This window comes from Lontra canadensis, unplaced genomic scaffold, assembly GCF_010015895.1.
Source record: "Lontra canadensis isolate GAN:19392208 unplaced genomic scaffold, GSC_riverotter_1.0 scaffold9, whole genome shotgun sequence".
Classification (NCBI taxonomy): domain Eukaryota; kingdom Metazoa; phylum Chordata; class Mammalia; order Carnivora; family Mustelidae; genus Lontra; species Lontra canadensis.
The window spans coordinates 39,403,328-39,415,964 of record NW_022631003.1 but is presented as its reverse complement, the minus strand read 5'-3'; the positions used below and the strand labels follow the sequence as shown (position 1 = coordinate 39,415,964).

Here is a 12,637-nt window from a genome sequence, read left to right as displayed (position 1 = left end):
ATTGAAAACTTGAGTGATATTTTTTAACTGAAAAAATATTCATAATGCATAGCATGTACTGGGAAAAATATATTTCTGTAATTTTATATCATCTTTTAAGCCCTTTTTTCAAAATCCAGGAAAAAAATTCCACAATTTAATATTCTCCCAAATGATTAAGTTGGAGAAAACACAGGGGAAAAGCTTTTCTGGGGGAGGAGTTTTGTTTTAAGGAAAAATGAAAGAAAATATTTTCTAAATAACAGCTCATTAAACTCAATGGGATTTCCCCCCCTTTTTTTTTAATAAAGATTTTATTTATTTATTTGACAGAGATCACAAGCAGGCAGAGAGTGAGAGGGAGAGAAGCAGGCTCCCTGCTGAGCAGAGAGCCTGATGCGGGGCTCGATCCCAAGACCCTAGGATCACGACCCAAGCCGAAGGCAGAGGCTTCAACCCACTGAGCCACCCAAGCGCCCCAAGGATTTCCCCTATTTAAAAAAAAAAAAACAACACCTTTTACCATTCTCCTACTTTTCTACTGATTCATTACATAATAATAGTTGCTATTGCAGATTCAGCACCTATTCTGTTCCAGGTTCATTTTATTTAAGTCTCATAACAACTCTATATTGAGTATAGGTAGTCTAATTAGACCCTTACAGATGAAGAAACTGAGAATTAGAAAAATGAGGAAAGTAACTTCCATGATCACACTCTCTATACTATAGTATGCTCCTCTACTTATTACAAGGAACTCAAAATGCACTGTATATGTAAGCCATAAAAACACTTGTTCAGGGGCGCCTGGGTGGCTCAGTGGGTTAAGCCGCTGCCTTCGGCTCAGGTCATGATCTCAGGGTCCTGGGATCGAGTCCCGCATCGGGCTCTCTGCTCAGCGGGGAGCCTGCTTCCCCCTCTCTCTCTGCCTGCCTCTCTGCCTGCTTGTGATTTCTGTCTGTCAAGCAAATAAATAAAATCTTTAAAAAAAAAAAAAAAAAAAACACTTGTTCATTCATAGTACACTCGTCTACTTGGATATTTCTGTTTCTTCAATCAAAATATTTTCTTTTGATATATTAGTAACTACAGTGGACTCTGTACACGTTAGTCTCGTCTTTCCCAAGGGACAGAAAAGACTTCTCTCTCTCCATAGCAGGTGGCTAATCACATTCAATGCCAAAGCTCTCGTCATGTACATGATTTCAAACCTAGGCTGAGTAACAAGCTTTATTGGAGTTAATCCTGGAAGCCATTCTAGACTTTTCACTGTATAGGGAATGTTTACTTTAAAATTATGAGTTAACTGGGGCGCCTGGGTGGCTCAGTGGGTTAAAGCCTCTGCCTTCAGCTCAGGTCATGATCCCAGGGTCCTGGGATCGAGCCCCATATCGGGCTCTCTGCTCGGCGGGGAGCCTGCTTCCTCCTCTCTCTGCCTGCCTCTCTACCTACTTGTGATCTGTCTGTCAAATAAATAAATAAAATCTTAAAAAAATAAAAAATAAAATAAAATAAAATTATGAGTTAACTGAGTATGCAGTTCAGATCAGGCTTTCATTGTTTAACATTCTTTGATTCTGTGTTCTACTTCTGTTGAGTAGATAGTAATCTATTTTTACTCTTTATTTAAACATTCAAATTTTTCATAACTTTTTCCCACAGACAGGTGACCTGAAAATAGAGCATTTCATGAAGTGACCTTTTCTATAGAACTGTGGAGTTTGTCTCTCTGTCATTAAGAACTAATTGGCATATGGAGTGATAAGAGCCTGACTTACTAATCTCTCCAGAAGCAGTCTGGATATAGTCCAGGATAAGTACATGGCAGTGAGTGTGATTCCTCTGACTTTTCCCTGGAGAAAATCAAGAGGAACTGGATTTTTACAACACATTATATCAGTCTATAAATCCCCAAATCAGTGACAACATAGAATCACACCAGAAGAACTCTTGAGCTCTTTCTGGTATGGACTTGTCATTTCCAGACATGCTTCCTAATTGATCACATGTTTGGATAACATGGACTTAGTCTTAGTTCTGGTGCTTTTTCTGACCTTGTCAATAGATTTACTATGCTATTCTGTCATTCAGTTCCTTATTCAAGTAACCTAAAGAGCCACTGAAAATATATTCAACCATTTTTTTTCTCATAAGGAGCAAATAGGTTTTTGTTGTTGTTGTTGTGTTTTTAAAGATTTTATTTATAGCAGTTTTATGGTCACAGAAATATTGAGAGGAAGGAACAGAAATATCCCATATGCTCTGCCCCCACAGCATGCATAGCTGTATTATCAACATTCTCCACTGGAGTCATACATTTGTTATGACTGATGAACCTACATTGACCAATCATTATGACCCAACGTCCATAATTTACATTAGGGTTCACTCTTGGTGGTGTACAATCTAGGGGCTTGGACAAATTAATAGCTGCACATATCCATCATTATAGTATTGTACAGAGTATTTTTACTGTTCTAAAAATTCTCTATGCTCTTCCTATTCATTCCTCTCTTCCCTCAAGCCCTAGAAACCACTATCTTTAATAGCTCCCTGGTTTTGCCTTTTTAAGAATGTCATAGAGCTGGAATCATATAGTATGTAGCCTTTTCAGTTTGACTTCTTCACTTAGTGATAGTCACTTAAATTTTCTCCGTGTCTTTTCATAGCTTGATAGCTCATTTCTTTTTAGCACTGAATAATATTCCATTGTTTGGATGTAAATAGTTTATCCATTCACCTTCTGAAGGACATCTTGGTTGCTTCCAGTGTGGGCAATTTATAAATAAACCTGCTAGAAACATTCATATAAATGTTTTTAGGTAGACACAGGTTTTCTCAGCTCCTTTGGATAAATATCAAGGAGTGCAATTGCTGGATCATATGGTAAGAGTATGTTTAGTTTTGTAAGAAACTGCGAAATTGTCTACCCAAGTGACTGTACCTTTTTGCAATTCCCACCAGTAATGAATGAATGAGTGTTTCTGTTGCTCCACAGCCTTGTTGGCATTTGGTGTCATCAGTGTACTGGATTTTTGGCCATTCTAATAGATGTAGAGAGGACAAATTTTTAAAGAAAAATTTTTAAGCAAGTAACAAAATATGTAATTTTCTGCCTTTTAGCAAGAGAAATGTGTTTTTAATTGCAGCTATTTATAGTACATTTTCCCATAAAACTAAAAATCATGTTACTTCTGCATTACAAATTAATTTAGACATTGTACATTCAACACATCTATCATTTCTTATTAGTCTTTCTCCCTAGATGAAATTCTTATTTTTCCTGAAAAGATTTCCATAGAGAGAAAAAAATATATTATATTTTCCCCATGACAACAAAGGGGGGTAATTGTTGATTTAAAGATTAAAATCAATTATCAGTATACAAAGAGGTCAAAAGTTACAGATGCTTATTAAATTATTTGATTCTTGGATAGAATTATACCCCTGGGGAAAATAATACATTATGTGTTAATTTAAAAATTTTTAAAAAAAGAATTATAGCTTTTTACCTACCACTTTCCTAAGCTTGATCCTATTAATACAGGAAGCCTACAGATTATTACCAATGAGCCTCAGTTAATATAGTATCTTCCTTGAAAATCCTCTAAGTCAAACCCTGAAATATTATTTTAGCCCATCATATAGAACATACCTTTGAATCTCAGGTCATGAAACACCCATACATTTTCTTCCTCCCATGTAGAAATCAAATAATGTTGTGGGACTGGAGTGACGAGCCAAACCTTCATTATACATTGAAGATAGAAGTTGCCCAAGATCAGAACTATTGCATTCTAAAATTACTCCCAGTTGTAATCCAACGTTAAGAAAGTCCAAGAATATTAAAAACAAGATCATTAATCTCTGTCATATGTTATCAAACACAGGAACTTTCAACTTGAGAGTGATTTTTAGCCTTTTAGACACAGTTTAATATAAGGTAATTTTGTCCTCTTACAACATGATCTATCCAATCAGAATAAGATGAAACCAGAGGTCCTTCAGTCAATGAACAGATAAACGAAGTGTGTAAAATCATGCAGTGGAATATTATTCAGCCATAAAAATAAAGGCAGTGCTTTAGGCAGCCATAAAAGGCATAAAAGCCATAAAGGCAGCCATAAAAATAAAGGCATGTATTAGTAAATACATGCTATAACTAGATGAACTTTGAAATCATTTTAAGTGAAAGAAGTTAATTACAAAAAGCCACATATTATATGATTATATGTCTATGAAATGCCTAGAATAGACAAATCCAGAGAGACAGAAAGAAAACTGATGGTTGGCAGGGACCGAGCAGGGACTGGGGCTGCTCATAGGTATGGGGTTTCTTTTCGGGATAATGAAAATATTCTGGAATTGGATAGTAGTGATGGTTACATGAGCTAGTGAATCAACTAAAAATCACTGAATTTTACACTGAAAAGAATGAGTTTATGGTATGTGAATTATATCTCCAGTGTAAAAAATGAGGTAAATCTACTTAAAATAAACCCACTGATCATAGTAAATAATGACAGATGAGAGCTTAAAAGGGATCAAGAAGCAGGAAAAACTATAAGGAAAAGAGAGGAAAACTGGGGACACATAAGAACATGGGCCACTTCAGCAAAGTGACAAGACGGAGGGGCTCAGCCATGCAGGGCCAACTCTGCTAGCATTATTCTCTCCACGCATCCCCCACAAATCCCCAAAACCAGAGTGACTTTAGCCTCTCCTTAGGACAAGATGGACTGTCTCCTGTCTCATCAATAAAATTATCTTTATGCTTCTCTGAAGTTTCTAATTATGAACCAGAGCCATGAGAAAGGAAATTACATTATAAGAAAGCATGGAAGTATCTTTAAAAGATTTTTATCGAAGAGTTCATCTTTTACAAGTGTTTAAAAAATTTTTTTTTAAATATGCTCCACACCCAGCATATTACTCACAACCCTGAGATCAAGACCCAAGCTTAGATCAAGAGTCTTGACACTCAACTACCTGAGCCACCCAGGCATCCTTGAATTTCCTTTATTTTTATTAGTTTTTTTTTTCCCTGAATAACCTTTAAAATTTTTACTTTCTTTCCTCAGCTTCCTTTCCATATTCCCATTCTAACTAAGCTTTGTTATTTACTCAGGAGTCATACTGGGTTTGAAGATAAATTAATTAGATACAAATAGCATGTCTTCCTTAGCAATTCATATACATTCAGGATATAAAAGAAATTTAAGATAAACAATAGAATTTCCAAGAGATCAATGACTTCTGGGGTTAAAAAAAAAATCACAATATTCAACCTCTTAAGGGATTCTTGAAAATCAAATGTAAAATAGGCACCTTACTTAAAATTTGCCTTTGAATATCAACTGGAATGATAAACCTAAAATGGCTTTTCACAATTATTGCTAATAATATTATTTCATTTTAATTATGCAGGAAATACCACACTCATTTATTACAGTTTGATGGCGAAGGAGGTTGGCGCTTTGAACAATTGGATACTGCTATCCGCTTAACACTGACTGAAGAAAAACAAAGGCTAGAATCTCAGCTAGCTGGAATTCCCAAAATGCAGCAGAGACTCAATGAACTATGTAAAATTTTGGGAGAAGACTCAGTGCTGAAAACAGTAAAAGACAAAGATGAGACATCCTAATTTGTTTTGACATGTTTTAAAAGTTAATTTTTAGCTAAAGACTCAGTCTGTTACAGTGCATGCATTGTGTTTAAGCTAAGCACAGAGAAAAAAGAGGAAGTAAGAAATGTTTTATAAAACTTTAGCATCAAGGAAATATATGATCTGACTTTTCAGAAGAAAATAAACAAATGCATTATGTGAGATTAGTCATTTTGGCTTATACTAATTCCTAGCAAAAGTCGAATTCACCCCGTCAAACAGGATTTTCTGGGTGAATTTATGAAGAATACCAGATTTACTATGTGTATGTGATGTGTCTGAGGTGCTTAACAAACATGGGAGATATCTTGAGAATGGAACAACTTAAGAACAGCATATGGTTTGAAACAAGGTGCATAAAATTAGAAGTTTGAGTAATGTTTCAGTCCATTTATGGTTATTAGTTTAATAGGTAGAATTCATGTTCATCATTACTTGCCAACTAAACCCTGTATACAAAATAGCTGACAGTCTGATAAATAATTTCAATATGAAAAAATTATTTAATGGCAGTGGTTGAAAGAAAGAAGCATGGCTCTACATGTATAAAATGCCATATTCTTAAATTTTAGATTTTGAGCATCTTACTATGGGCACATAACAAATTAGTTTTAATGAGAACCTTACGTATTTGTTAATAAACTCGTTCATTTTAAGAAGAGAATTGCCAATACAGAAAAGGAATATCCCAACAATGTGTGTCTTAGCCTGTTACTTTGCTTGGCAGCATTATCTACTGCAACTTCTGTCCAGAAATACTCAACTTGGTTTTGTGCTCAAAGGAGGAATCCATCACATTTTTAAATAGCAGTGCTATAATAGAATACAGAGATTCTCAAAATCACAGTAGTAATAAAATGCAATGAAATAGCACTTTATAATTTACAATCCTTGTTTATATCATTTCATTTTAATTCTTGTGGCAATGTTTGAGGCAACTATTATGTACCTTGTTCACTTTTGAGAAAATTAACACTCAGACTTGCCTTTATTATGCAATTTATTTAGGGAAGATCCAAGAACAAGTGAAGTTCTGATTCCTTATCCAGTTCTATTTCCACTTTCCACTATCATCCTTGAAATCTAACTGGGCTATAATATCAATAAAACTTAGATGAGATGTTGAAAAAAAATAAATTTGGTAATGTTAGTGGTATTATTATTTGGTTATTGATTACAAGATGTGGAAATTAAATACAAAGTCGAAAGAAAGGTCACTGGGCTGTGATTTAAAAAGAGCCAAGAAAGCAAATTTTTCAGCAATAATGCACTCATATTGAATATTAACATACCTCTACAGCTAGCAATCAGAAGGGAAATTCATTGTGTTATAGGTAAATTTAGTATTTATTGAACATAATGAGAAAGAATCTGCATGGAACAGTCCATATAAAATAAATCTTACCTATTCATGTGCCCTGATGTTGGAAGTACACAAGCCAGAACTGCATTTTAATCTCCTATCGCCTATGCCACCATGTTGATAGGCCAGGAAAAATGAGAATGATTGGTTGTTAGTGGTTTGGGGTTTTATTTACATATTTAGACACAACCATAATCAATGCTAAGTCAGTGATTCCCAGACTTTCTGAAGTGTAGAGGACCTAGAAGTCAATCATGATGACTGTAGTTGAACAGCATGACATTTTCACATTTTCAACTCTGCCGTGCTAATTAAGACATTGTTAGTTATCAATAAATGTAACCATCTCAAGTGAAGGAATGCAGGATAAAATCCTGATCAGTACATCTGTCTAGGTTTTTCTGTTATTATCTCTAGGTACTCTTATTCTTTTGTCAGTTACTGCTTCTTCCTGTTAGAAAAGTGAAGTGGGTATCCCCGGTTTGAAAAAATGCATGGAGCCAAAACTTAAACCTGAAAACAATGATCCATTAATCTTAATTTCTATATTAGCAGTTACTCAGTTTATACTGCGGAAGGGAACAGCGTGAGGCAAGTGTCTTAAGCTAACTTTTCAAGGTACAAGAAGAAAATGAAAAGTCCTCATTTGAAACATGTGCATAATTTCCATGCCTTAATTTTCACAATTTGAAAAAGAAAGCATTTAGGACTTGATATATTGTGTTTTGAAACCTAGAAACAAATGCCAAAACAAATATTAGATTTGTAATTAACCCTTATTTGATACATCCTACCAATGAGCTGAAGTAAGATTCATTACAATGTACGGGATTTAAGGATGTTTACAATTCTGTACTAAAACTGTATACACTGTAATTTAAATGTTACAGTTCTAAGAAAAACATGTTTTACATGAGCTTTTTAGTGCCTATTTTCTGAATTTTCATCAAGGACCAATATCCTCTAATTTGGAGGGGAAATATCTGTGATTTGAATTTGTATTGATGTACCATTTAACTATTTCCAAAATGGTCCAATGAGTATACCATATTTTACTATTCTTGTAGTTGTATTTTATGAAAAAGGTGAACAAAATTGAGAAACTAGAGAGGGTAGATGAGGAAAGGAAAAAGAAAATATTTCCATTTTCGAAGTACTTTTACCATGTTATCTATTTGCCCAAATTTTTGACTTCTAGGATTTGGGTGTTTTGTCAAAGAAAGCTATAAGTTTAATGGAGCTTAGATTTGTAAATGGGCACTCATTGGCTAACTTCTGAACTTGGAAAATAAGTTGCATTCTATGAAAATGTTGCATTTTATTTCTTCAGCATGTATTGTTAGGCCGAGCATGAGTCTAAAATAGCGTGTGTTCTTGTAAACACGGCAATGTTTAAGAAAATCCCTCTCAAGGAATCTCAAGGAAAATGATACATCCTGATATTTAAAGCAGGTGTACATTTGTTTACAATAGGAATGGTTTTCCCTTGACAATAATTTGAGTTTTGTGTCAAATTTTGCTCTGTCAGTAAAAGAATAAGTGAATATGTTAGTTTTTTATTTGAGACCTTTGTCCCAAGTATAATTTCATATTTGGCAATAGGCTTACCCTATTAAAGTTGTTTGGAATAATTTTTTGATTCCATAAGCCCAGAAAAATTTGTTACTTACTGGAACCTAGACCTGGAGAATGTTACACACTTCTGAGATGTGCAGAAAATGGTAATGATTATTAAACCATTGATTAAGAAATGTCTTTGATAGAATTACTTTATGGGCAAATAGTATTCTCATTTAGAAATGTAAAGTACTTTCATATAACCCAGGGTATTGACATTTCTGCTGATATACCTTTAGGTATGTGAAATATGTTTTAGAGCTGTACTTGTCATGTTTGCGACGTCAGAACTTTCAGATGGATGTATAAAATATTTTTATTAAAAGCAAATTCTTTCTTCCATTGTCGGTGCCTTTCTTGACTACCAAGTACTAAAGTGCTTTACAGGTTTTATTGTGAAATTTCCAAAACCAATTATCTACACTTAAACACAGGGCCTGTGTTAATGAAAGCAAGTGAGAAAAATGTCCTAAGGGTAAAAGTTACTATATAGCTAAGGTAGAATGTGGCTATGTGTGACTACTCTATAGTATAGTCTCTGTCCAACGAGTAGTTACTTGAAGGCAACATTTCTTGTGAATTCCTTAAATCATCATCAAACCCATTTGATTAATCAAAGGAATTACAAATTGTTCCAGGGGTAGAAAATGTCCTATTTTTATATTTTAAATGACTGTTGGCTATGTGTCTACATACATCTCACTTACAAGTTGTACAATATGCAATCTTTTTTTAGGTAAATATTTTAAAAATTATTTTTATTAACATATAATGTATTATTTGCCCCAGGGGTCCAGGTCTGTGAATCATCAGGCTTACGCATTTCACAGCACTCACCATAGCACATACGATATGCAATCTTATGTAGTACTATGAACAACAGTTCCCAAATAGTTGCTTAAACATTTATTTTCTTTATTAATTCAACACACACTTACTTATTAAGTACCAGCCTATGCCAGGCACTGTGCTAGGTTTTACAAATAAATAAAATATGGTCCTTGTCCAAAGAAGTTTACTGTCCACCGAAAATTAGGAAAATGAGTACCTTGAGAGGAAAAAGTTGATAGTTACTATATATAATTTACCAAGAAGGCACAAAGCATTGCATTTACTTGACTCACCACATCTTCACTAAACTGTAATTTAATAAAAGAGGAAGGTGAGGACAGAAAAGTTAAGTAATTCATCCAACCTCATACAGCTATTAAGCTATAGAACTGAAATCAGAAGCTAACAATATTTGATTATGAAGTCTATGCAACTCCCTATCACTTTCCCTTTAATTAGTTTAGGTCAATTTTCATTATAACTTTTAAACTCTAAAGTTGTAAGTATATTTTTCACTGGCTCAAGGTTTCTGATTAACCAAACATGCATTTTTTTTTTCATCTAAAAAGGAAACGTCACAGAAGTTATATTTTCATTGTTTTTATTATAAATGTTGGATGCAGTCATATGGGAGAAGAAAAACAAAAGGCAACTTTTCAAATGTTTTGAGGAATAAAAGTCCAAACTGGTTAACATTCATTCATTTAGTAAATATTTATTGACGCATTCAAGGTACCACGTACTGTGTTAGGGATTCTAGGTGAACAGCACAGACCCCGTCTCAGTCCTCATGAAATGTTTTAGTATGCCAATACTAAACAACTGTATGCCCGTTAGATGTTGTGGTCCCGTCTAAATGGCATCTTTGTTTTGTAATATCTTCTCAACTCTTGTTATTTCATGCCTACAACCACTCTGTTGCAAGATTTAAGCAATAAGCATTTTTCTGGCAGCAGGATTCCCTTGATTACACATTTAAAGCCTTCATAATCCTCATGCCCTCTAACTTGGTCTAAATGACAAGGTCCAATAGAACCAGTCTGCAGGGCTGTATCATCCTTCACCAGGAGGTGCTCCTGTATTTAGCATGTTGCCTTGAAACCTGAGAAACATTAGCTTCTCAAGTTCAGGTCATGTAAAGTGAACCAGTTTGGGACAATGAAGAGTATCTCACTAGTGTTTACACAGAATACAGATAACTGTAGCAGGAAAGTTCCAAAAAGCAAAAATAAGATTAAATTGAAAATAAATAATAAGTAATTATAAAAGTGAGTACACAAGTCTTCTAATGTTAAGCACATTGAGAATTATATGCTCTAACTCAGTACTTGTTACCCAATGTAGAAGACAGTGATTAAGTATTCACTTTATGTTATGTTATTTAATACCTATAATATAGATTATGCAACAGTGAAATAATGAAATATTAAACATTGATGACTTGTCAAATCATTTAATTGTAGTTAGTTTAATCCATATAAAATAGGAGGCAACCCTATATATCAAATATATTATTCAACTTTTATCTTTTGAATATATTAAATTTAATAATTAAAATGTATTGGGTCTACAAATCCTTTTTTAACTGAAAAATATAAAAGCTTATTCTAATGAATATATATAAAATGAATGTGAATAATATGAATATGTATGTACATATGTAGTTATACACATACAAAAATGGGATACATACTTTTTTTAAACCCCAAATGAAACATTTACAAAATTTGATCACTTATCAGGCCACATAATAAGTCTTGATAAAGTTCAATCAATTACTCTCTGGGAAAAAAAAAAGGAATTGGGCCTGAACTTCATGTAAATGTATAAAACTACAAAAGTTTATGCTAGAAAAGTGCCTTGGGACTCACATAAGGATGGGGTAAAAGGAGTCCTATAATAAGATCTCATTTTTTTGGAAAGCTACTATTAAAAAAAAGAAAAGAAAAAGCTACTATAAAGTGACATTTTGCAACATGCAGATATTGATAACACAAGTGTGATAAACAATGATGAAGCAAGTGTCAAAGTTCAGGCTAACTTCTTCCATAGGACAGCCTTCCATTCACAAAGGTGATGTGTAGATAAGTGAGGTTAATGCAGATCCAAGCACAAACATATATTTTTCTGCAACCTAACACACACACACATACATGCACACACACACACAAATTCTAGAAGTTTAATACAGGGATACCTGGGTGGCTCAGTCAGATAAGTGTCTGCCTTCGGCTTGGTTCATGATCTCAGAGTCCTGGGACTGAGCCCCACATCAGGCTTCCTGCTCAGGGGGGAATCCGCCTCTCCCGCTCTTTCTGCTCCTCCCGCCCCCCCCACTCCCATTCTCTCTCAAGTTAAAAAAAATTAAAAATTAAAAAATTAAAGTTTAATACAAAAACAGCACAATGATTTTGAGGACTTAAGTAACAAATGCTTTTTTTTCTATTGTGATAAAAAACATAAAGTTTACTATCTTAAACATTTTCAAGTGTACAGTTTAATATTGTTAAGTACATTTACATTGTTGTGAAACAGCATCATCTTACAAGTTGGAAGCTCTATACCAATGAAGTAATAGCTCTTCTTTCTTTCCCTCTCCGGCCTCTGGAAACCATAATTCTACTTTCGATTTCTGTGAATTTGACTATGTAAGGTACTTCACACAAGTGGAACTGAACAGAATTTGTCCTTTCGTGATTACCTTATTTTGTTTAGTATAATGCCCTTAAAGTTCATCCACACTGTGACATGTGACAGGATTTTCATCCTTTTTAAGGCTGAATAAAACCCATTGTATGTTTGTGCCACATTTTGTTTATCCGTTTTTCCATTGATAGAGCGGGTTGTGTCTGCCTTTTGGATATTGTGAATAATACTGCTATGAACATGGGCGTACAGATATCTCTTTGAGATCCCACTTTCAATTCTATTGGGTACATAGCCAGAAGTTGTATTGCTGGATTGTGTGGTAGTGCTGGTTTTAATTTCTTGAGGAAACTTCATGCTATTTTCCTTAGTGCCTGTATCAATTTACATTCCTGCTGACAGTGGACAGTGGTTCCAATTTCTCTACATCCTCACCAACACTTGATATATTTTAATAGTAACCATTTTAATGGGTGTCATGTGATATCTCATTTTGGTTTTGATTTGCATTTCTGATGACTAGTAACTTGAGC

The 12,637-nt window shown here is 34.2% G+C and overlaps 1 protein-coding gene across 1 annotated transcript in view; it reads left to right on the top strand.

The window, feature by feature from the left end:
• Positions 1-8,969, top strand: part of ABCD2 (ATP binding cassette subfamily D member 2) — a 69,278-nt gene extending 60,309 nt beyond the window's left edge. Inside the window, exon 11 of the mRNA XM_032855358.1 lies at positions 5,407-8,969. Coding sequence (XP_032711249.1) covers positions 5,407-5,626 — 220 coding nt within the window. The 3' untranslated portion in view covers positions 5,627-8,969. The remainder of the gene's footprint in view (positions 1-5,406) is intronic.
• The last annotated feature ends 3,668 nt before the right edge of the window (positions 8,970-12,637 follow it).